General features: G+C 40.1%; 1 protein-coding gene across 3 annotated transcripts in view; it reads left to right on the forward strand.

Moving 5' to 3' along the window:
• Positions 1–3,616: 3,616 nt before the first annotated feature.
• Positions 3,617–25,856, forward strand: part of GPBP1 (GC-rich promoter binding protein 1) — a 40,972-nt gene continuing 18,732 nt past the window's right edge. Inside the window, exons 1-8 of one of the 3 annotated variants that reach the window (XM_050329142.1) lie at positions 3,617–4,966; positions 5,741–5,808; positions 15,748–15,866; positions 21,005–21,128; positions 21,601–21,824; positions 22,470–22,536; positions 24,781–24,965; positions 25,770–25,856. The exon at positions 25,770–25,856 is cut by the window's right edge and continues 54 nt beyond it. In XM_050329142.1, the coding sequence (XP_050185099.1) occupies positions 15,804–15,866; positions 21,005–21,128; positions 21,601–21,824; positions 22,470–22,536; positions 24,781–24,965; positions 25,770–25,856 (750 nt within the window). In that variant the 5' untranslated portion in view covers positions 3,617–4,966; positions 5,741–5,808; positions 15,748–15,803. Of the gene's footprint in view, positions 4,967–5,740; positions 5,809–5,859; positions 6,423–15,747; positions 15,871–20,980; positions 21,129–21,600; positions 21,825–22,469; positions 22,537–24,780; positions 24,966–25,769 lie in introns of those variants that run through there. The other 2 variants (XM_050329143.1, XM_050329144.1) reach the window with 2 other exon arrangements.

A 25,856-nucleotide genomic window follows, 5' to 3' on the forward strand; every position in this document is an offset into this window, starting at 1 on the left:
GCAAAAACTGTCAGGATGGCTGGGCCCAGAGTGTGGTGGTGAATGGAGTTACATCCAGTTGGCAGATGGTCATGAGGGGTGTTCCCCAGAGAATCAGTATTGGGCCAGTCCTGTTTAATGTCTTTATTGATGATTTGCGTGAGGGAATTGAGTGCACCCTCAGTCAGTTCACAGACAACACTAAGTTGGCCACGAGTGTCACTCTACAGGAAAACTCTGCAGAGGAATCTGAACAGGCTGGATCAATGGGTCAAGGCCAATGGTATGAGGTTCAACAAGGCCAAGCGCCAAGTCCAGACCTTGGGTTACAACCTCAGGCAGTGCTACAGGCCTGGGGAAGAGTGGTTGGAAAGCTGCCTAGTGGAAAAGGACTTGGGAGTATTTGTTGACAGCAGCTGAACATGATCCAGTAGTGTGCCCAGGTGTCCATAAAGGCCAATGGCATCCTGGCTTGGATCAGCCGTAGTGTGGCCAGAAGAAACAGGACAGTGATTGTCCTCCTGTACTAAGCACTGGTGAGGTCGCACCTCGAGTTCTGCGTCCAGTTCTGGGCCCCTTACTCGAAGAAAGGCATTGAGGTGGTGGAGTGAGTCCAGAGAAGGGCAGTGGAACTGGTGAAGGGTCTGGAGCACAAGTCCTGTGAGAAGCAGCTGAGGGAGCTGGGAGTCTTTAGGTTGGAGAAAAGGAGGCTCAGGTGAGACCTTATCACTCTCTACAACTGCCTGAAAGGAGGCTGTAGCCAAGGAGGGTCAGTCTCCTCTCCCAGCCAGCTAATGACAGGAAAAGAGGACATAGTCTTAAGCTGCACCAGGGGAGGTTCAAGTTGGACATTAGGAAGAGTTTCTTCACTGAAAGGCTGCTTAAGCATTGGAATGGACTGCCCAGGGAAGTGATGGAGTCACACTCCCTGGAAGTGTTCAAGAAATAACTGGATGTGGCACTTACTATTGTGGTTTAAATTGGACTTGATGATCTTGGAGGTCTTTTCCAATGTAAATGATTCTATGATCCAAGTTTGTGCAGTATGTATTTAAAAAAAAAATTCATTATACATTTTTCATATTTTAGAACTCTGAGTTCTAAGACTTATATTTAAATATGGATGGGTAGTATTTGGAATGAGTTAAAATGTTATTGTTTTTATTTTTAAAACCTCAACATTTCCTCTGCATTTTGCTTTCATTGTATTTATTCACTGCTTTTATATACTAATGTAGACAGTCTGTGAATATGGAATAAACTCTCTATAGTTATCTCACAGTGTGTGGTGTGATGTAAACAGAAGCTTAAATTTCATATAGTATTTAGAACACTAAATTTGGATGAAAGTGCAAAATATGTTCTTTTCATCAAACTACCCATTTATTCAAAACCAGTAATTCTTAGCTTGTTCCTAAATCTCAACTGTTATGTAAATTCCACATGAATTTGTTGAAAGAACTTTAAAAAAATATGTGTTAGCATTTAAGACAAAAATCTTGGCCTACTTTTCCAAGTTTGCCTAACAAAAGACTTGCCTAACTGTTCATACAGATATGTCTCCCCACCATTAATTTCTGACATGAATGTCATCATAACCTATAGGATGTTTCCAAAACTTACATTTTTGCTTAGCCTACCTCGTAGCTGTTTCTGTTACATATTGTCTCAGATTAACAAGACAGACATGTTTGCTAAGGAGGACCAGTTATGAGGAAGATCAAGCTCCTCCCTCTAAGCAATTGTAAATCCAAAATTAAGGGGGTCCAGTCAAGGAAATGGGAAAAAAAAAATAACAGCCATTTATTAAAGAATATATGTATTTTTGGTAACACAATAAAAGAACAAGAAAAACAAAAAAACAAGCAACAATCCCGCACCCAAATTCCCACCAAAACCAGCTCAGTCCTTTTTGCCTTTCTGCGCAATTCCAGCCATGACCGGCAGGGAGCGCTGTTGGATCTCTGGAGGAGCAGAGGCTGTAGTTGGTCCCTCGTGGTCGGCAGGGGGCGCTGCTGACAAGCCCCACATGGCCAATGGCAGAGCTCAGCTGGGCCGGGTGGCTCCGGACCCCAAGGGGGGCCCCCACCCCTCGGCCCAGAAAAGCAATAGGAGGTGCTGGCAGTCTCCGTGACAGCAGAGGTGGGGTGCAGCCGTGCAGGGACTCTCACTGCAGAAATAAAATGGAGCTCTCTCGGTTCTTGCAATATGAACAGAAACCTACTAGGAAGACTGATATGGATAAACTGATAAACTCATTGTGCCAAACACTGTTTCTCTTTTGGTACTCATGGTATATCTATCTAATGTATAAGTTATATATATACACAACACAAATACTGTATATGCTCTCTCTCTCTCTCTCTATATATAATGTATTGCAAAGACATGAGATGCTCAACAGCTGTGCAGCTTGGAGGCTTTAGCCATAACTCACTCAAATGAACTGACAGGTGATTTTAGATCATTAACATAGTTTTAAGTGTATGTCGTCAAAATGGCCTGGAGATGGTTTATTGAGTTTATGCATTTTGTTGCCATGTTCTTTAGGTTCACCTCTTATCTTGTTTTCCTAGACACAGGAATATTTCCCAAATTTTTTATATTTTAGGGTTGTGTATGTTCCTTTGGGACTTGATCCCTTTGGTCAGAGCTTTCTTAATATTACATGTCTTTGCGTCATGCAGAACAGAGAATCCTGCTGCCAGTTTAAAGATGAAACCGTCATGGTTTTTTTCTACTTTATTTTCTCCGTTGTTGATCTTTGGTAAATTTTCTGGTACTTGTAGCTTTCTAGGCGGTGCCGGCGCCGCGACAACACTGCAGCGTCCGTGCCGCGGGGGCTGCCCGGAGAATTACGGTGAGATTCGCCGCTACCCGGTGAATTACGGCGGTACGGGGGACTCCCCGGCGGGGGGGCGCGGGGCGGGGCGGGGCGCGCGCTGGGGATTCCCGGCCCGCGCGGAACGTTCGGGATGGTTCCCGTGACGTCACGGCGGCCCCGGAAGCCCTGCTCGCCCCGCCCCCGGGCGCGCGCCGGGGGGCGAAGGGTGCTGGTGTCGCGCGGCGATTCTCGCGAGGCTGGCGCGAGAGCGCGCGCGGGGCACTGCGGCGCGGAGCGGCGCCATCTTGAGCGCGCGCGGGGAGCGCGCGGTGCGTGTGCGCGCGCCCGTGCACGTGCGCGCGGAGCAGGGCAGCGACGGCCGCCGGGGGCGCCCCGGGAGAGCCACCGGGATACGCCTGGGATAACCCCCGGATTCCACCAGGATACCCGGGACGTCCCCGCGATACGGGCACAGCGGCCGCCGAGCCGCCCTGCTTTGCTCCGGTCCCTCCCCAGCCGCGCCGCCGGGCCCGCTCTGGGCGAGGGCGGGGGAGGCGCTCCCGGCGGGGAGCGGAGCGGCTCCGTGAGGGCGCGGGGGCCGCAGCGAGGGGCCGTGTTCCGGGAGCGGGGCTCTGTTCCCGCGCCCCCCGGGCCGGGACTCCGGCTGCTCCCCCGGGACTTGTCCCGGGCCCACGTCAGCGTTTCCCACCTGATACCTTCTGCACAGCTGTTCACCTTTCCCAATAAAACGAGAAATGACCCTTTCTTTCCCTCTGGATTATTTTTTATCTTCCCCCCTCCAACCCCACCTTCCCTTCCTCGTCATCCCTCCCTTGCCGGTTTTCTCTCGGGACGGGAAGCAGGAGAAGGGTTTCTCTGATAGGCTGCGCTCTCCGTCAGACATCCCTGCCGCCCTCTCCGGGATGTGAGTGGAGGTGTAACCGAGGCTTCCGCTCTCGGGTTCGGCTCTTTGACTGCATCCGTGTTCGCTTTTAAAGATCCAGCTTTCTGTTTGGTTTTAAGATTCAGGTTTCTGGGGTATTTTTGTTTTGTGTTTGTCTAGCGCCAGTCCAGATTTCATAAAGGAACACCTATTGTGGTTCTTTTTACCATAGGCGGCTTGAACGACAGAGTGAGTCCTGGATGTTTTACAGCCTTTTTCTTCAGCTGATAGAGAAGAAAAAAAGGTTCACGCTGACCTGCAGCAGTTGCTTCCTGGGAAAGGGGAGAAATACCGGACACTGTTCCGGGATTATTTGTACGTGCTGCGTCCTGAAAAGGCTTCTCATACAATCAGTAGGCATCTGAGAAGAGAATTGAAGAAGTCGTGAGATTTTTTTCGTCAGTCAGGGCCGAGCACATCACCCTGGGATTCTTTTGTCCTCGTGGCATGGATACATTACTAGATTTATCAAGTTCTGAATACTTCAGCTGCCAAAATAAAGTGCTTTCTTGTTTTTAGGTACTCTTCTAGGCAACATTCTGTCCGAGTCATAGGTGTAACCAGTTTTGTTAACTGGCTGCAGGTTAAACGTGGCCTGAGTCACTGTGTAGGCATTGCTGAAAAGTTTCATGGCAGATATTCCTCCCCCCCCCTTACCTTATTTTTCAGATTTTCTGGCATAACCTTCTTCCATTTTGTAGTGAGACCCATTTTCTAAATGAAGAATCTAATAGACGTTTATAATTTTTTCTTTTGTATTTTATGTAATATTTTTGCTGACAAATGTTGTTGCCAATAAGCAGTATGGAGGTATCCAGATAGCTGTTGTTTACAAACGCCTCTGTTACCTGAAGCTGGAAATGTTCTACAGTTTGTATGTGAAATTTGGATTTTTGGCTTCCCAGTTTGTGGTGTAAAACGTATATTTATTTTACCTGAAGCTGATGCCTCTTATAATGATATTTAAGTGGAATAGACAAGAGAAGAAGCTGTCAGAGACAAGAAAAGCTTTTTAAAGCAGACCGTTGGCAAACTTAGTAAATAGCCTTGTGGGATCTGTAAAAAAGAAGGATGGGTAGCTGATTTCTGTGAGGTCAAATCTATGTCAGAGTGCTACGAATGTAGTATCAACGGGAACTCGGGATATTATCTCAAGGAGAACAAACTGGAAAAATACAAATCTCGCAGTACTAACACCTGGTGTGGTCCTCTTGGATTAGGTAAGTTTTGTAGTGTTCATAAATCCATTTACAGTTGAATAAACCTTTTATCAGTAGAACAGTTAAAATGGTAATGTTTACTGCCTAGACATTGTTGTTTGGGGTTTGTTTCCGAGAGCCTTGAAATGAGCTTGTTTGATTTTACTTGCTGGTTTTTATAATTAATGGAATACTTCTTTATGAATTTGAAGAATATGTGTGCAAGGAGAAGCGTGTAGGTAGGATTTTTATGGGAGATAAAAAAGTAGATACATCTAGACTAAATCCATACGGAACTTAACCTTTATGGTGATATTGTAATCTCAGCAATAAGCTCTTATGTACATCCCAACAAGTCTGCTGGGTGGCTTGCATATCTCAGTCTTCACATTTGTATTACATGTTTTTGCAGCATCAAGGTACTGTAGGTGGTTTTTTTACTCTTTTTTTTTTTTTTCTTTCCACTGTTGTCACTTGTGAAAGCCAGGTATTTTTTACCTAAAAGTATTTTACTGTCTATGCAGACTAGCTTTTTACTGTGTTGATATTTTATATTTGGATTCAGTGTATTTTCTTATTTTGTAATAGAAATGAATGGGTATGGCTGGTCTGCAAGAACAGCATTACAAAAACACTCTGTCTTCTTGGGAGAATTCAAAATCTAGTGATGAAGTGGCTAATCTTATACGTTATTTTTAAATGTATTGCAGTTACCTTCCTCCTGTGGTGATTAAGTATATCTGTGGATAAAATGTCAATGTTGAAATTAATATGTTTATAATAATTTTTTTGTAGGTTTGCATTCAGCTGAGCTGCCACTGCCTCAAAGAAAATTAAGATGAACAGAGCAACTTAATTCAAAAGTCAGTGGTCATTTTACTGAAGTTCTTTCTCCTCTACCCTCTCTTGATGATTTATAAAGCTTTAAATAATTAAAGTGTTACTGGGTAGACCTTAAAATGAGAGAGTCTGGTAAACATGACATGTTTATCTTAGTTGTCACCTTTTAAAATATTTTTAAAAGCTTCTACAATACTGAAGTATTAGTAGTAGTGAACTAATGAAAAAAAAAGAAAGGGCACTGCGAAGATGTTGGGAAGATTGCTTTTGTTAAAACCTTGAAGAAAAAGTGAAGTTAAGCATTTGAAACTGTATGTAAAGATTACTACAGTGTTTTTTTCTTCTGTAGGTTGTTATTTTGACCACAAATGAAGGACTTGCATTTACATTAGTTTTATAAATTCTTGGGCTCACTAAAGTTGTATTCTATATGTTGTCAGTATGTAAAAGTTGAACTAGCTTTGTTTTTCTGCTTTGGATGGTCTTGCTGTTTTGTCCTTTTAACTTCTGTTTCAGTTTTGTTGTTTTGAAAACATGGAAACTGTGGAGCATGAATAGGAGGCTGTTTTGTGATCTCTGGCTATGGCTTGTGGTTCTTCTGTGTTGATCTTGGTGTGGCTGGGAATTGACTGGTAAGGTGAGCCACATGTGAAGGAGCGAAACCAATAGAAAAGAGGGATCTTCCTCATTTCTGTGCTTGGATCAATGTGTTTTGTTTGAAAGCATTTGGTAAATGGAGAGTTCAGGTGTAAGTGGCCATTTCATTTGATTGTTGTCTATTTTATGCTTGTGATATTAGTCTAGGTGTTCACTTCTTAACTCATAGGAAAAGTGATGTGTCTCTTTTCTTCAAGCTACTTTCAGTGCTGTGAGGTACTTTTATCTCTCTTCAGTAGGCTCTCACTGAAATCCAGGAGCTTCTTCCCCAATTTACTATTTTGAGTGACACCTTTATCTAGATTCTTTCCCTTCTGGAAGTTTTGCAGAGTTCGCTTTTTAGCTTCATGTAATTAACTCTGGTTTTCCACGTCTCTGTGTGTTGCTAGGGTAATTCTTTTATTCTTTTCGCCATGTTTACACTTGGGAGGTCACCCCTGAGCCTTCTCTTCTCCAGACTAAACAACCCCAGCTCCCTCAGCCTCTCCTCACAGAACTTCTACTCAAATCCCTTCACCAGTCTGGTTGCTCTTCTCTGGACCTGCTCCAGCACCTCAATGTCCTTACTGAACGGAGGGGCCCAGAAATGCCTCTAGTTTCAAAAACTTACAAAGCTTCTGTAAGGTTTGAATATTATTTTCCGTTTTATGAATATGCAAATTCTGGATAGCAAAATAACTTGAAATTAGCTTATTTTGCTTTGTTAGAACTACATGAATTGCAGAGTAGTAATGAAGATATCTAATAAAATGTGTCTTTAAAAGGGGAATGAAAATTGAGACTTACAGGATTTGAACAAAAGCTTTGTTTAGAGCATACACTTGGCAACTTCAAATTAATGCTATCTTGACTAGAGGTAACAGAGAAGGAGAATCTGTTATCATAGGAAGTGATAACAGTGGTGCAAACCACTTGAGGAAGTGGGGTTTTTTGACAGAAGATGTGTTTTGTGGCAGAAGAAAAAACTTTTGATGCAGTAGGTTATTTTGAAGGCCTGCTTAGTTTGAGAAAAGTGCTGAATGTTTCTGTATAGGGAGAGAGTGTATAGTCTGATGGCTGGGACTTGTGCACATGGTTTCTTTGCCTAATTTAGACCAACGCTTAGTTTTTTTATGACTCATGCTAAATAGCTGAAGTAAACATTTGAAGCTGGCCCATGATGGGAGGACTGAAGGGAAAGTTTATTCTGTAGCTTAGTTATTCTAGAATTGCTCTGTTTCAGTGAAAAGTTTGCCTGTGATGATGATGCTTCTGAAAAAAAAATGATTGTGGCAAATACCTTTATCTTTTTGTTGTGATGAAATGCAGTGCAGTTGGTGTTCGGCATGTCTTTGGTAGTAAACATTCAGTTTTAATCCTAGAAAACTCTGTGCCTCTTTTTCCTTCTTGTTAGATGGTCAGTCTTTTCTAAGTGTCACACAGACTAACTTGTTGGACCTTCTGAAATTCAGAAATATGCTCCACTTGCCTTCTGATGAAATAAGAATTTGATACACTTGCAGAGGTCATTACCAAGGAAGCAAAGCAGCAGTAGCTACAAACTTGAGACGCTGAATGTAACCTTTTTCCTCCTCTCATAACACTATAGTATACTTCAGTGTGCTGATGGTTTACAATCTTCTTTTGCCACACTTATAAAAATTATGCTAAAAATTATGATGACAAGATGAGGGTGGATTGTCAAATGAGTGTGTAGTTAAGGTTCCCATATGTAGTTTATGGTGTGCTGTACAACTGCAAGAGAAGTGCAGGGAACAGAACAAAGGACTCTATGTAACCTTTGTTGATCTTACCAAGGCTTTCAATACTGTGAGCAGAAAAGGTCTGCGGCAGATTTCGGAACATTTAGGATGTCCTCCCAAGTTCCTCAAAATGATCATCTCACTTCATGAGCACCAGCGCAGTCAAGTCAGATATGGGGACACACTTTCTGAACCCTTTCCAATAGCCAATGGTGTGAAGCAAGGCTGCGTTCTCACACTAACTTTATTCACAGTCTTCTTCAGCATGATGCTCCAAAGGGTCACAGCAGACCTCGATGAAGAAAACGGTGTCTACATTCGATATCGTACCAATGGGAGTGGACTGAAGGCCCACACTAAGACCTTAAATCATCTTGTCCGTGAGCTGCTTTACGCTGATGATGCCGCCCTTGTCACCCATGCAGAAGTAGCTCTGCAGCGTTTAACATCCTGCTTTACAGAGGCTGCTGACCTTTTTGGGCTGGAAGTCAGCTTGAAGAAGACAGAAGTTTTATACCAGCTTGCACCTCAGGAAATCTCCCATCATTCCCATATTGCCATTGGTGAAACAGCGCTCAGATCAGTCCAACAGTTTAATTACCTGGGAAACATCATCTCCTCAGATGGTAAGATTGATGCAGAAACAGGTTAGCAAAGACGTACAATGCTTTTGGTAAACTCCATAAAAGAGTGTTGCAAAAGAAACACCTGAAGAAAAGTACAAAGATCAGTGTTTACAGAGCCATTGTACTGTCTGCTCTTTTATATGGGTCTGAATCATGGGTCATTTACTGGCACCACTTGCGTCTCTTAGAACGCTTCCATCAGCGCTGCCTCTGTACAATCCTAAACATCCACTGGACTGACTGTGTGACCAACACATCTGTCCTTGAACAGGCAGCAGTCACGAGCATTGAGGCCATGCTGCTGAGAACACAGCTGCGTTGGGCAGGGCACGTCCAATGATGCAGGACTACCACCTCCCTAAGATTGTGCTCTATGGGGAACTTGCCACTGGCTGCTGCAAGAGAGGAGCCCCGAAGAGGAGATACAAGGACTGCCTGAAACAATCCCTCAGCCTTGACCATATTGATCACCACCATTGGTCTACCCTGGCCTCCAGTTGGGAGGCCTGGAGACACACCATCTATAACGCTGCTGCTGCTTTTGAGAACACACACGGGATCACTCTCGAGGAGAAAAGACAACACAGAAAGAATCACGTCTTGTTGATATCACCTGGGGAGTCTTTCTGCTGTGCCTTCTGCAACCGGACTTGTCTATCTCGCATTGACCTTTTTAGACATCAGCGCGCTTGTAGCAAGAGTGGGTAGAGCCCTTCTCAAATCTTCGTTCGTGAAGCCTAGCCATGATGATGATGATGATGATGACTTAATCTAATAATAATCTGTGAGGCATTAGGTAAAAGATCATAGGAATGTGCCACTTATATATGCATACATGGTAATCTTAGACTTCCCTGAAAGACATGAATGTGAATATATCTGTGTGCTTTTATTCTGTTCATGGTTTTCTCTGTTCAAATCAATAGACTGAACTTCTAAACTGGTCTTCAGGGAGCATCAGGATATTTAAATTTGTATCTGCCTTCTAACTTTGTGAATTTGTGGCTTGAAGCTTTTTTTCTTCCCTGTCACTAAATTTGCTGTTCCATTCACAAGCTTCAAGTATGCTTAGCTATTTGAGTTTATATTGCCTTTTATTTTAATGGTCTTCTGACAATCTCTGAAATACAAGTGCCATGGAAACTGTTTCCTGTAAAATGATATAGACTGTCCACAGAGCATGAGACTATAGAAGCTGAAAATACAGAACTGTTTTTCCTTGTCTTTTGATGATAAATTCTGCTGTCAGGAATTTTTCCCCCAGTGTTGAACATTATTTTAAAATCTGTTTTTCCTACAATATTGTGGTCAGCTCTGTTTAAATGGGATGTAGTTAGTAATAAGGCCAAAGGCACACAAACTTCTAGTAAATCTAATTTTTAAAGTGTGTAGGTTTTTTTTGCTATTTTAACTATTATACTGCTCAGTCTTTTCCTTATTATAGTGATGTTACTCTTTTATCAGTTTCTTCATGCTAGCATATTATGAAAAAAAAAGTTGTTTTTATTACAAAGTGTTACCAAATAATGTCTCATCAACAGTAATGAAACCTCTCTCAAATACTGAAGACATATTTTTGAGCTAGGGAAGTATTTTTATTTTATAGACTTGAAGAGACCTCTCTGAAGTCGGACTGTTCAGTACCAGTGGGACTGTCTTTGCCCTCTGAATACTGGTTAGACAAGTTAATATGCCCTTAAAATTGGGCGGAGATAGTCTCTAATCTCACATCCTTGTCTTAATTCTGCTGTGCTTTTTTCTCCACCCTCAGCATAGAAAGGATCAGGTTAGGATCAGGTTAGGGATCATTTAAATGAAGTAACTCCTAAGTCCATGGGGCTTGACAGGATGCTTCCCTGAGTGCAGAGGGATCTGACTGATGTCATTGCAAGGTCATTCCTCGTTATCTTTGAGAGGTCTCATGGTCATTGGAAGGTGTTCTTGAGTATGACAAGAGAGCTAATGTTAACCCTGTCATGAGGAAGGGTAAGAAGGAGAACCTAGGGAACTGCAGGCCAGTCAGCCTCACTTCTATTCTTGGGAAGACTGTACAACAGCTGATCCTGGAAACTTGTTTCCAAATACGTGAAGGACAGGAGGGTGAGTGGGAGCAGTCACAATGGCTTTATGATGGGGAAATCACATTTAAACAAGCTAATAACCTTCTACACGAGGTGACTGTCTTGGTAGATGAACAGAGAGCAATGGATGGTGTTTATTTTGACTTCAGTAAGGATTTTGACATTGTCTTCCATGATACCATCATAGAGAAGCTGACAAGTATGGGTAGAGAAGTGAGGTGTATCCAAAACTGGCTGAATGGTCAGGCCCAGCACTTCAGGGCTGTGATCAGGGCACACAGATCATTTGGAAACATCTCTTTCTGGGAACCCCAGGGTTCAGTGCTGGAACCCCTACTATGGAACATCTTCACTGAAGTCCTGCACAGCGGGGTGGAGTTTGCCCCCAGCAAGTTTGCAGCTGATAAAAAATGGGGAGAACAGGATGTTACTCCCACACACATGCACTTCATGTTTGTGCTGCCATGCAGAGAAATCTGGACAGGCTGGAGAACTGGACAGAGGATCCTCATGAAGAAAAGGGAAAATGCAAAATCCTGTGTCTGGTGAGTAGTAGCTGCATATGCCGGCTGCAGAGAAGGACCTGGGGTCCTGTTGGAAAGCAAGCCAACCATGAGTCAACAAACTATCCTCATGTTGAAACCAGCATCTCCCAACACCACATTGGGAAGAGTGTTGCCAGCAGGTGGAGGGAGTTCAGTTTGCTCCTGTACAGCCCTGCTGAGGCCTCATGAAGAGGACTGTGTCACAGAACAGGCTGCAGACTCTCTAATAAAAAAAAGATGGAACTTAGTGGAGTGAGTTCAGCAAAGGACCACAGAGGTGATGGAGGGGCAGCAGTATCTTTCCTACAGGCAGAGGCTGATTTTTGAACTTTTTGGGAAGTACGAGATGTTCATTAGTCTTTCAGAATTATCTCTGGATGCTATATTTTAATTTCTCAGAAGGTACTTTCCAAATTTAAAATCAGTAAGCTGTTATACTCATGTTTCTCATGTAGAATTGTTGAAGGTGAAAATGATGATGGAGACTTTATTTTTGTTAATGCTACAGACTGTTAGGACAAGACTAAGAGAGATTACCCTCAGAGGGATGTTACAAGGTGATGCTTAAAGTTCATAGCCCTGTTTGTCATAAATTAAAGAGCTGCATTGTTGAGCGTTTCTTTCTATAATCTGTGAAGGGTGTGGACCTGGGGAAAAAAAAAAGCTAGGGTTACATGTTTTTACAATTGGTTCTTAGGTGTTGTGAAATTGTTACAGTGTTTATAGTATATTACAAATGTCCTGTTAAATATATTTATTCTGTTTAGAGCTACTTAAACTGACTAATGAAAATCTTAAAAAAATCACAGCAGTTAAATGTCAATGCATATTATTTTATATTCCATGGTCCTTTCAGGATTCTATCTTTTATTAACTAGGTCTATTTTTTTCTTTTTTTGACCTGTTTATAGAAAAAACATGGAACTGAAATTGCAAATGCTTTAATTGTATCTGCTTGCTCTGCTCTGTGCCCTTTCAGTATTCCAGAAGATGATTTCTTTTGCCTCCCTGTCTGTGGGCTCGTATGTCCACTGACACAGACTGTGCAGAGATTGCCTCGAGCTCAGTTTTCACAGGAGTCACTTTTTCAACTCCTGAAGAGTATTGTGCTTTTCCAGAGATGCTATGTGGCTATTTTTAGTCTTGTGTAAATAGAGAGCGAGAAGATTTTTAATGCTGGAAAGATTTGATGAATATGATTAAAACTAGAAGAAATTCTAGGGAAAGGATCATCTTTATGGGCGAGCAGGAGTGATCAGGTGAATTACATTTTGTATAACCAGTTTATTCCAGACCTCAGTAGCTTTTGTTTTTATGACATGTTTAAGGCTAGATTAAAGACTTTTCTAAAGGAGTTTGCTATTGTTCCACTGTTAGCAGAAGCAGCGCAGAAAACATGATATAAATTTCTTCTATATGAAAATAGGCTGCTTAGTTTGTAATTGCTGCAGAACTTGAGCTGGAGACTTTCTTATTTTATTATTTTTAATGTTATTTATTTTTATTTGGTTATATTTTTGTTTGTTTTAATATTAATTTTAATTTTATTTATTTTAAAGCTTTGTCTGGGCTAATTTTGTAGGTGCCTGGCATGGGGGAAAAAAAAGTCTAGGTCTTTCTTCATGCTTTATCCTTTTGCGTTCTAACTTTTGATAGCACAGCTGCTTCCTGGTGTAGTGCTGAAGCTGAGTTAATAAACACACACTTCTCTGTCTGTAGTGACTCTGCAGTTGCCCTGTCCATACTGAGTCTGGTATGTGACTGTAGTGTATTCCATTTTTGATGTGCTACACAGAGATACAAGCTGGAGTGACAGATGTTTGCTGAGGTTCTGCTTTGTGCTTAGCCTGTAGCGCTCTCAGGCTTCACTAGTGGTTGGAAAATACTGCCACATACAGCCTGTCTGCCTGTTTGGTGAAATTGCTCCACAGGGAGGGAGAGTGAAATCTGGAAATTATTGTGGTGGTAGCAGTCCCTAATTTAGCATTATGGAGTGAGAATGAGCAAGCATTTTTTCCCTTTTCCCCCAGGTTGGACTTGGCTCCCAGCCAAGTGCCTGGACCCCAGGGACAAAACCTTCCCCCTCCCGCTTGCTCTCTCCCAGCTGACCGAAAAGATCATGAAAAAGAAAATCAAAAGAACCCAAACCGAACTGAATTTCAAGTGGAAGATTTATATATACTATTACACCAACAGGGAACCCCCCAAAAGGGAAAAGGGAAAAAGAGATAAAAAGGGATACAAAGCAAATACTTCCCCCCAGAGATAGCGAGCCACACCACACAACCGCCGGCACTCTCTGCCTCTCAAGGCTAACCAGATGCGCCAGGCCTCACTCCCTCGTCTGGGCAGAGCGACAGCAAAGCTACCTTTGCCTTCAGTCCGCCGGAAGAAAGAGAGCGAGAGCTTCCTCTCTCTTCTTATTTATACTCTTGCTTACGTAAAAATCATATGGAATACTGGGAACGTGGCCTTGGTTCCTTGATTACCACCTGGTCACCAAGGAAGGCCTAGTCTCAAAAGTACTACATTCGTTGACTCTAGAACTTTCTTCATTTGTTTTTCAATAGTTTGATGTAACAGGAATATTTTTCTATGGATTTTTTGGTGAGGTTAGTTTCTAAGTGAGTGTTGGATGACTTTAGCACAGTAATTTATAGTGAGGTATTTGGGTGAGACATACCTTTATAACCTTGTCTTCTCTGTTTAATGACGATAATTGTCTGTCTTACCTTAGAGTTTAACTCTGATACTGGAGGTACCTAAAAACTTAAATATGAGCTCATGTCATCAAAAAGAATCAGCAGCTCAACTAAGTGAAGTTTAACACTAGGTAAAGTCTTACAAATCTATTAGAAGCTGGAACATTCCTGTCTGTCACTGGAAATCTGCAATAGCATGGTTCAGGCCAGAATGCAACAGCAACTCTGTTACTGTATACCAGACTCCTCAGCTCTCACTTACATTACAGAAGCCATCAATTAAAGTGAAGTACATTGTAGGGATTAACAGCGGGTCTGTTAGCTCCGTGGAAGAGGAGATTGACTTGGGAAACTTTCGAGTGTGGCCTTGAAGATAAGGAAGTTTTACACACACGCTAATTGGGGAGCGAGGGTGGTCTGTGAGTCCATAGATTTGGTATGTGAGAACCACAGCCTTATCCTTGGGCACCTCCAGGTGTCTCACGATTGCTGCTAAGTGTATTGGTAATGATGAGTGGCCAGTAAGGATGTTGTTGCTTGCTTGCTACTTGCTTGCTACTTGCTTGCTGCCTGCTTGCTGCTTTTTTGAAAATTATATAAAAGGAAGGGGGATTTAATAAAAAAAACCCCCTTTTCTTATGTTGCCCTGAATCAGCGTTCTTGTGTGTTTTTTATGGACTGTAACAACTTAACGGTGGCACTACATCTGTGCTTTCCGACTAACAGATTTACACTCACGTTTATTTGGATCTCCCTGTGAGAAGTGTTTGGGTGCTTACTGTGTTTTCCCAAATTCATATGAATTTCTAATAGTGTGTATCGTACTTGAAGTATTTTTGAATCATTGACCATTTTGGAATGAGTAGCTGCAGAGCATGATTCAGGCAGTGTTTCATCCACTTCTTTCCTGTCTTTGCTATCATTTAGCTTCAGGTAATAGCGTTCAAATTACCTTACATTCTCTTGCTTGTTAAGAAACATTTTCTACCTGTGGGAAGAGTGTAGGGTAGAAAAAGCATTCTTGAGTTTTAATCTTAAGGCGTTACTTTCTCTTACCCATTTTCAAACTGGATAATTTTCCTGGATTTTACTGGACACTCTGCATGTGTAGACTCTGTTTCCATTGAATCTAGAGACAATGAGGGTTTTGTGGTTGTCCCAAGCATATAGTTTTTTAATAAAGAACTTTAATATGGCCTCTGAGACAAACTTTTAGGGACTAAGAAAAAAAATCAGCTTTTAGGAAGCTGAAGAAATAGCTCCTGAAAGCCATTCTAGATAGTACCAGGAAACATTGTAACAAGCTAATTTTACCATAGCTTTCTGTGTCAGACCTTACAAAAGAAACTTCATCCAGTTTATTGGAGGAAATAAAGGAATGTTAAAGTTGTATTTTCATGATTCCTGTGGTATATTTGATTTGTGTCACACTTTAGTAATAAAAGCACAAATGTGATACTATAAACGAGATGAGGGTAGTTAGATTCTAAACCAGATTTGTGTGAGAAAATAATACTGGAAAACAGAAGGGAAATATAGATAAAAGCATGAGAAATGTACTCCTCTTGTAACATCTGGAAGTAGTAATTTCTTGTTCTTCTGATTGCAGGGACTTGCCATGAGGTGCTAAGCCTTTTTCCGTTGATTCAATGAGACTGGACCTAAATGGCGCAGCATGACTTTGCTCCAGCCTGGCTTAATTTTCCTACTCCACCATCATCAACAAAGGTATGTTCTGTTATTCATTTGAACAGGCACCCCTGTTATTTGGGAAGTCAATGTCATAACCTCAATCACAGTAAAAACCTCTTCATGAAAAGGGTGATGACCGATGATACCTAGAAAGCTTTGTGGTTGTGATTTAAGTAGTTGTATCTTAGAGTTTTTTGCTTAAGCAGCTGAGTTTGTGGATCGAAGCCCGTGCCTGGCCTTGTCAGACCTGTGATTGGGTTAAGATTGCCTTCGTCAGGAGTTTAAAATGAATTACTGTATTCCATGCGAGAAGTACCAAGGCAGAGGCATGTACTTGATATTCTTGCTTCTGACTTTTCTCTTTGTCCTATAAATTTTGCAGAACTGTTATTCTGTCATCCAAGTGATTAAAAAAAATTATTTTTTAGATGTGAAATGGCTCTGCATGATGGGATGCTTGTTGCTACTGATGGAGTGCAGCCCTTTCAACCTGTTGTGCATCTTCACTCTGGTTGTTTCATCTGAACTACTGTTACTTTATATAATGGGACAATTAGTTTGGAAACAGGAAATGGCAACCTCTGAATTGCTAGGATTTGTACATATTCTAGGAAATCTTGAGTACGTCTGTCCTGGGAGTGTTTCTTTTTTCCTAGCCTGTCTTTCTACTCTTTCTGAATTTGTACAAATGCAAAACTCTCTCATCTCTTTCCCTATTTTTAGCCCTGTCTTCATTATAATCTTTTGAATGCAGTATCTTCAGCTATGAGAATGAGTTTGCCTTTCTTTAGTGTATTTATATGAAGTTTCATGCAGTCTTTCATGTTCATGGAAAATGCTTAGGCTTGATAAATTTATGGCAATAGGCTTATGGTGTTGTTAAATTCACAGAGAGCTGGCAGCATCAGTTGTGTTCCTAATGCTTTGCTTATGTATATCTACACGCACTAAACACCCATGCATTTTTTGTCAAGTTGTTGAATGTCCTTATTTCTTTTCCTCTGTTTATATGCTTCTACCCTGACCTAGCTAGATACTTGGTTTAGGATAATTTATTAGCAACTCAGTTGCTTTTCTGGGAACATCAGGCCTATCTGTTCCATGATGGTTCATGGCATCTGTTTTCATTCTGAGTAATTTCTGATGCTTTCAACTCTTTTGATTGCATTTTTTCAATTTAATGTGTTGTAAATAGGAAAAGTAATTGGAGCTTTATTTATTATGGTATCACAATTACAAGGCAATCTTTGTCACTTATTTCAAGAATCTGCTGGAAGAGCTTTAGCTGCATGCTTTATATGTCAATATAGCAGGATAAAAGTAACTTTCAGAAGTACTCCAGTGCCACTAGAATATAGCTGAGTTATGGGTTGTATTTGTCACCTCACTCTTGAGTTGTGTGAAATTACATTACAAGTGTATATTGTGGATCCTGTCTTCCATGATTCTTTGCCTAAAGGAGTTTAGTTAGACTTCCTTCTCTTCCAGAAATTCCATACTGTATGCTTACTCTATTGTAGTATTTATGTGTCATTGTTGGGAATGCGCCTTATTTCCCTGCATTAACTCCTCTCTCAGTGATCAACATTCCATGATATACAGCACATTTGGATAATAAGCACTTGATAAGTATGTTTGTTCTTATCTGATGTGTAGCAGTTCCTAGTTTACGGAGTAGGACTTGTCTTGACATTGGTTTCTATAAGACATGTCTCAAATGTTGTGGCCCCTTGTCTGCTCCATTTCCTAAAATAGATTGATTTTCTATATCAACAAAGCAGAAGAGAGGAGCAGATAAGAAGAATGGAGATGAAGAAGAAGGATGGGTTGAGGAAGGCAGGGTGTCTCATACTGCATACAGAATAGAGCTGGGATGAGCCTATAATATCGACAACATTTAAACTTGAGGAGGAGAAAGTGAACTCTTCTCAACCAATTTTTATTGTCCTGAAGAGGCACTTTCAGGAATTGCACCTACAGAAGCTTGGTTTCCCCCCTCAATCCTTGGTACCTGAGACTTCTTTCCTTACATAGCTTCAGGCTAGTGTTGTAAAAACCCAATGCCAGGAAGCTGTGATTGTGAAGGAGCTTTTTTATGTGACATACATATTACAGCTCGACCGAAATCCATCCTGCGTATTGCTGCTGATTGTTTCTTAACAGCAAGCTTTTCTGTCCTCTCTTTGCTGACAGAGCAAAATCCACCTAGATAGGTGGGTACCCATCGCTCAACAGGTTTCATTCAGGTCTGGAACTACTGTATTTGTGTTGGTGCACAATTGCAGACGAGCAGGTGAAAATTGGAAGGTGTTGTGAATAATGAAACCATCTTGGGATATGGACAAAACTTTTGAGAAAAGTATTGCTGTAAAGAGTGTATGATGAAATTGCAGACAGATAAACTCCATTTTTGCAAGTTCACTTCTTGTTGAGCAGTAAGACTTTTTATACTTCTAAAAATCTGTGTTGCTTCTTTTGATTTTTCTTGGCTGGCTGAATCAAGTCATACAATTTCTCAACTTCCAGAAATTGCCGGTAGATTTTCTATTGATTACAAAGCTTACTGTTATCTCTGCCACAAGAGGCTTCCTAGCCTGGTACCTCCATCATGTGGGGAAAATGCAAACTGCATGATCTTTGCACACAATTTAGAGGCATCAGATTCATTGTATCATGTACAACATGTAAAATGCTGTCAGTTATACTTTATGAAAATGTTGATTGTTCTTTGAAATTACTATGAAAAAATGAAAATTAAACTCCAAAGGCAATATTAGATTGTTGTTGTATGTAAATGTTCACATGAAGCTATCTTCTAAAATTTCATCTGTGATTGGCAGATCTGGAACTTTCTGAAATTTGTGGCAGCTTATTCAAAATCTGTTTAAGGATTTATTTTTTACTTAAATATTTAGATTAATTTTATAATTTTTGAACTATTTAAATATTTTGATAGTTTCTTTTCTGTTCTTTCTCTCTCCAAGTTTGTCAAGTAATTCACTTCCCAGGCCTCAGATTGAGCAGGCGGTCCTTTTACATTTGAATTCTGTTCCATTTGGAAATACATGCTTTGAGTTTTCAGCATATCTGCTTATTTGAGTTTGAATTTTAAGAAGAGAATTTTGAACAACATCTTGAGCTCTGCATGAACATTGTCAGTAGAATTTGGGTATGCTTTTTTGTGTGTGTGATTGTCTCTGTGGGGGAGATGGGAAGAAGGAAATAATTTTCTTCAATACGTTTTCCAAAGTGGTGAAGCCTATTACTGTGATTTCCTTTTGTGTGGTTTTTTTTTTTTCCTGCTCACTTTGATCAGTGGAGTACTTTTAATACTAATATAGCTTGATTAGATGTTACTGGGTAAACTGTTGAAATAAAGTTGGGGCTTTCATTTTTACCATTACTGTTGTACCTTTTCTCCTGAATGTTGCTGAGGAGAGGGAGTGAGCTTCAGGCAGCAGAGTTGGTATTTTGAGTGTGGCAAAGTTGATACTTCCTGGAATCATAGTGTGGTTTAGGTTGGAAGAGACCTTAAAGGTCGTCTAGGTCAAGCCCTCTGCAATGGGCAGGGACACCTTCCACTAGACCAGGTTGCTCAAAGCCCTATCCAACCTGATCTTGAACGCTGCCAGGGATGGGGCATCCACAACTTCCCTGGACAACCTGTTCAATCCCTCACCATCCTCACAGCAAAGAATTTCTTCCTAATATCTAACCTAAACCTACTCTTTTTCAGTTTGAAGCCATTCGCCCTTGTTCTGTCACTACAGTTTCTATCGAAGAGTCCCTCTCCAGCTTCCCTGTAGGCCCTCTTCAGATATTGGAACGTTACAATGAGGTCTCCATGCAACCTTCTCTTCTCCAGGCTGAACAGCCCCAACTTTCTCAGCCTTCATAAGGGAGGTGCTTCAGTCCCCTTATCAACTTTGTGTGCCTCCTCTGTACTTGTTCCAACAGTTTCATGTCCTTGGCGAGCTGCTGGATGTAGTACTCCAGGGTGGGGTCTCACAAGAGCAGAGTATAGGGGTTGAATCACCTCCCTTGAGCTGCTGGCCATGTTGCTTTTGATGCAGCCGAGGATTTCATTGGTTTTCTGGCTGTGAGTGCGCACTGCCAACTCTTGTTGAGTTTTTCATCAGTAAGCATGTTTCCATGCAGCAGTGCTTTTATGCACTTGTAGCTCTTGTGGCCCTGGGATGTGCTGTATCTGTTGTACATGTGCAGCACAGTAAGTCTGCTGGGAGGGAAAGAGGCTTTAGTTCATCTGCATCAGCCCTCTGCTGTCTGTCACTGGTGGATATCTGTGGACAGCAGTAAGGATCAGCATTACTTCTGCAGAATGAAATTACTTTTGAATTTTCAACATGCAGCAGTAAAAGAAATGGTGGAGTGTTAAAAAAGTACAGCCAGACAGAAGTTATAAGGAAAACGAGTTGTGTAAGACAAGATGTTTTTTCATTTAACCTCTTTAGTTTTGAGTTCTAGTTTGGATATGGTTTGATTTCTGAGTGCTGTTCCTCAAAATAAAGTTTGAGTTTATAATGTCTTCTTACTGATTCATTAAAGATTAATTTTTAAAAAATTTCTTGTATGTCTACTTATAAGCTGAAAATTTCAAGTATCTTTGTGCATTTGTACACTTTTGCCTCTAGGTTTTGTTTGTACGTCATAACTGGCTGTATTTGCCATATTAAGTTATAATGCAAAAACTAATTAATTTGGCTTCTTTTGGGTACAGCTGCATCTGGTGGAAGTGACACCTTGCTTTCTGTGGAATGTGGCACCTTGCTTTCTATATGTAGTCTCTGAAAATCCAAATTGAGATGCCAGACTTTTCATGCCTTTCAAACTGCGATCTTCTGTCCTTTTTTACCTTTTTTCTTATTTTTTTCCTCTGCTACAACACATGTAATTTGTGCTTTGTTCTGCTGCCAAAACAAAATAGAGACAGGGTTTTTACCTTGTGTCACAAGCATAGCCCTCAGTGCCTCAAGGACTTATGTCATGACATATATGCACATGTTCAGGCATTGCATTATCAAGGCATTATCTGTCATTCAAAGTTCCTCAAAAAATAGATTGTATGTACTGTGAACAATGTGCATGTTACAGCTCTGATGATTCAGTTTTGTTATGAAGCAGATCTCAAGTTTGCCACTTCTGCTCCTTTACAGTCATCGCTGCATTTTGAGAAACATTCTGAAAATTTTTCGTGGACAGAGAATCGTTATGAGGCAAATCGCAGAAGACACAGCTCTTTGGAGGGGTTTGACCCTAATATTGGGCGGCCTAATGGAGGTATAATTTATGGAATGTTGTGAATATGTTTATGTCACTGCTTTGTAGCACTCTAGTTAGAAATCTGATGGTGATAGCTCATCTATGCTAAATTCTTTTTCTGCACTAAAATAGAGCTAATGGAAAGACAGATCTTCTGGGAGAGGATGTAGGCACTAAGGCTTGGTTAAAGTAATGTGATTCCAGGTGTATTTCACTCTTGAGAAGAGTAAGAACTTTGAGTTCTAGCCAACAGTGTATAAATGAGCAGGCAAAAAAGGAGGTTGACTTGTCTTAATGATGGCTGACTATCCTCTTTCTCTGGCACTGTTTTGTAAATTCTTCCCTGCTGCTTATGTCAATGAAAACTTATTTATTATGCTATCATACTCCAGAATAATAGAGCTGCTGACTAGCCTAACAATTATGCAAAAGTAGAAAGTTCTTTTAAAATTGTTTGTAATTGCATTTCTTTAAAATTTAAATACCTAAGGGCATTTTGTGAGAAAAGAGAGGAATGGTTGGCGTTCACAAGTCCGAAATGGTTCAGAAAATATAAACCATCGTGGGGGATACCATGGCGGAGGTTCCCGTACTCGTACCAGCACTATCCATTGTGGAAAAGGGCAAGGACTCCACAATATCAGTGTGCCTGATAATGAAACCCGCAAAAAGGAAGACAAAGAAGTACCCAACCAGTTTGAGGCTGAGGATTTTGTAAGTTAATTGTAATTATGATAAACAAGATTTCATTTTCTCTGCGATTACCACTTTGCCCATTACAAGCTACTTCATGAGATTTAACTGATTTCAGATCATCGTATAAGGGATCAATTACCCTTTCCGTAGGTAAGAGGGTGTTATTCATTTTTCCACTTAGTGTCTCTCACTTTGTATCCAGATTTTATCAGTATTATTACTTGTGTATTTAGGTGAAACTGCAGTTGAGTTCCAGTTTGCTGTGGTATGTGTATGTATTAAATCCTACACAGTTACCTTACTGGAAATCTGAAATAGTAACAAAGTGATCTTTATGCCAATGGCCTTTTGGGATCCTATGCTTCAACCTAGAGTGTAGGATGTAAGGGGGAGGGTGGTCTTCCTCTTCAAAGAAACATACATTGTTTTTTGCTTTCTCTGGGCAGTTCATGTAATGTTATTGGCTGCTGCTCGAGGTGTTTGGTTGGAGAAGAGGAAGAGGTGAGAATTGACCTGTTTGGATCACAGGGGGAAGTGTCTAGTCTGTCTCCATTTAAACAATTTTGTCAGCAGAGGTCATACTGCCAGTGTTACCGTGATTCTTTATTTCATTCATCCCAGAATTCAACATTATTTTTTAACAATGATAAAACTTTCTTTCAGCCGTCTTTAAACCCTGAATATGAGAAGGAACAAAACCAGATTAAATCTTTAGCTGCAGGTGTATGGGGTGAGTATTTTTAATGTTTTTAAATGCAAAAAGGTGGAGATCTGGAGTAGTTTTATTTGAAACATAGGCTTTTTTTTTTTTTTAAGACTTATAGAGGTATTGTTTGAAATTGAGAAAACTTTAATATTTTTATAATATAGATATCTTTTTGTGAAAGAGGTAATTCTTCTATTTGAGTATCAGTTGGTCTGTAGAGGTAGCTACAACTAGGATTCTTTCCTAGAACAAGTATACATCTTTTTGTAAAGGTGTCAAGAATTTATATTGACATTTATCTTTATTTTCAAGAAGAAATGCAGTGAAGGTGGGTCACCTAAACTAGTGATGTGATTTTTAGTTGAAGGCTTTGTAAAAGAATGCTTCTGAGTGATTAGACATGTTGGAAGAGTTTGGAGAGAAACCTGGGAAAGCTGGAAGGGTAGATTAGCTTGCAGAGATTTAAGGTCTCTTTCTGGAAGTAAATGCCTTAAGTTGTTGCTTGTGTTTATAAATTATTTGTATCAAATCCAATCCTGAGGATAGGCACTGAACAGAACTGTAGTCTGGAATTGTTTTCTCATCTCTATTTGATCACATTTGTCTATCACTTTACAATTCTATGGGCTCTATGTAGTCAATTTTTTACCCTTAAGAAGGTGTTAGCTTTAGGTTGCAGGGGTTTTAAAGTAATAAATGTACTTAAAATAAGAACACTTTATTTAAAAAAAAAATTTTTAAATAAACATAAAGGCTATTACTTAAACTGTTGCTAATATTGAGATTTTAAATGGTATTTTAACTTGCTGTTTCTTGTTAATTATACTTCTCCAGTATGTTTTGCATGTTTAAATAATGTTAGATTTAGGCCAACCCCTCAATATAAATACCTAATTGCTATGAACCTTTGCAGGATCCTAAACAATTGAACAGCTTTCTGGATTTGTGTATTTAGCAGCTTTCACTTGAAAATCATTATCTTTCAATGAAAGACAAGTGATAACTAAATTCTTTCCTAACCAAGTTGGAAAAAAATACGTAGTAACTTGAGAGAAGGCATGTTTTACAGGCTCTTTGGACACCACTCTTCACAAGCAAAGGAAAGAAGAGTTCTGTTAGCCACAAAGAATCAGGGAATGGCTTAGTTTGGAAGGGACCTTCAAGGATCATCTAGTCCAACTTGCAAGCTACTATTATGCAGTGGCTTGTTACAGCTTTTAAGCTCTGCTATTGAAAACCTTGTTTTATACTTGAAAAACTGGAATTAAGGCTGCTACTATTCCCTTTTAAAGGAAACAATATTCAGGACAGAGGAATGTTACAATCAATTCTAACACCTGCTAAAAATCTGTGCTTCTATTAGATTCCATTTTACCATTTGTATATGTGATGGCAGCGTGCAAGTACTATGAAAAGTCTTGTCATGAAGTTTAATGAGAGTGAAGCTTACAGTTATGACAAATGTTCTGTAACATCTACCTGCTAAACAAAGCTGAAGTCACATACACTTTTAAGATAAGGGTTGTTTTTTTTCAGTGGAGGATATAGTAACTCTGCCTGTGAGATAAAATGGCTTCCAGGGAGAGGTGATAATCTTGGAAAAGGCTCTTAACAAAGCAGTGGAATGCATGTATTTTTTTTACTTTTTGAAAACCTTAAAGTGTTTCTAATGGGTGTTCCAGAAAAGTGCTAAATGTCAGTTTCTGTAGTATGACAGCTGACTATATGTCTCTTAATTAGTGCTCCATTTAACATGAAAATGTTGTAAGCTTCAGATGTCCTGTTGTGCCCATCTGAGGCATGGAACTAGAGAAACTGATCATTGCCATGGTCTGGAGTAGTGCATATATTGTCTCATGTTTAGAGAGCCTCTGTGTGGAGCACTTAGAAACCTTAGGGGGAATATGAAAGCCAGAATCTCTTTTGAAGTTTGGGTAACTATCAACAATTTGATTTTAGAATTGCTGTGTAGCATTCTGTAGAACTGTGTAGCTGGCTTCTTTGAAGAATATCTTGACTTTCAAAAAATGCAGTTCCTGCATTGCCAAATGAAATATTTTACAAATAATGGTTGTAGAAAATAGAACAGAACATGTGTTTGTCAAGGTTTGTATAGTGTGTTATTTTTGGAACTAATAGTGAACTATGTTTCTGATTTATGCCTGTTTGCTCTGGACCATAGGGCTGTCCAGTACCTTATGAAATAGAAACTAGAAAGACTGTATTCACATGCACATACATGCACACATCTTTTTTCCTTTTTTCCAGAGTACCCTTTGAATCCTAAATCTAGGTCTCAGAGAATGCTGGTCATTAAAAAGGGCAATACAAAAGAACTGCGTATATCTGGATTCCCAGCAGTGGGAAATCTTCATTCACAGCTAGTGAGGAATGGAAATGGCGCAAGTGTTTATAAAGGCTTAGTCCCCAAACCTGTCACTCCACCTGTGAAGGTAAGTATTGGATACTGGTGGCATTAAAAACATGCTGAGAAAAATTATGTTGTAATTCTGAAAATGCTTACTTCCCCTCTGTTTCTAGGTTATCATGCTTTCCATTCTTGCTAGGTACAGCATGCTCTGAAAGTGAATAGAAACCACTTTTTCTCCTTTTTAAACTATATTGTAATTGGATCCCTCTTTTTTTTTTCTCACCCTTTTTGAGAAGTGCAGGAGCTATACAAGTGTGAGTGAAAATAATGTTTTTAACTAACAAAATAACAGTGCCTTTTGTATATATGATTGTAACTGAAAAAAAAAATACCTAGTGGAGACTTATAGTCAGCACAGTAATACCTTCAGAATTTATCTCAGTTATATTTAGAAATGATGTTGTAACCTATCAGTGTCATTCTGATCTCTTTCTAATTACAACTTTCTGTGTTCATTTCTAATTTTTTGTTTCAGGTATTTTTCTGTGCTCTTAAGAGCATATGATAGATTAGTTTTTAAATCTAATATTCTGGATTTAAAAAGAATACTTTCAGCTGAAGACTTATATTTTCATTCTTAATACCTCAACTATGAGGATCTTAACTGTTTCAAAATCTTTTACTCTTTATGTAAATAGTGTAAACAGTGTTTGTGAGCAGATGAATTGCTCATAAACAGCCTATTTTGCAAAAGAAAACAGATGTTTACACTACATTTAGATTGTAGTTATGATTTGCTTTTGCTTAAACATTTTTTTGAAGATTCCTGAAAAGAATCCTTTTGTGCTGAATGACTCTTTAAATTTCTGTTTATATTTCTGTTTAGCCCACACAGTGGAAAAGCCAAGCAAAAGAAAATAAACTTGGGAATGCATTTCCTCCTGAATCTGCATATGGTGTTGGCAGTTTCAGT

The sequence above is a fragment of the Myiozetetes cayanensis genome, unplaced genomic scaffold (genome assembly GCF_022539395.1).
Source record: "Myiozetetes cayanensis isolate MyiCay16 unplaced genomic scaffold, myiCay2020 scf4, whole genome shotgun sequence".
NCBI lineage: Eukaryota > Metazoa > Chordata > Aves > Passeriformes > Tyrannidae > Myiozetetes > Myiozetetes cayanensis.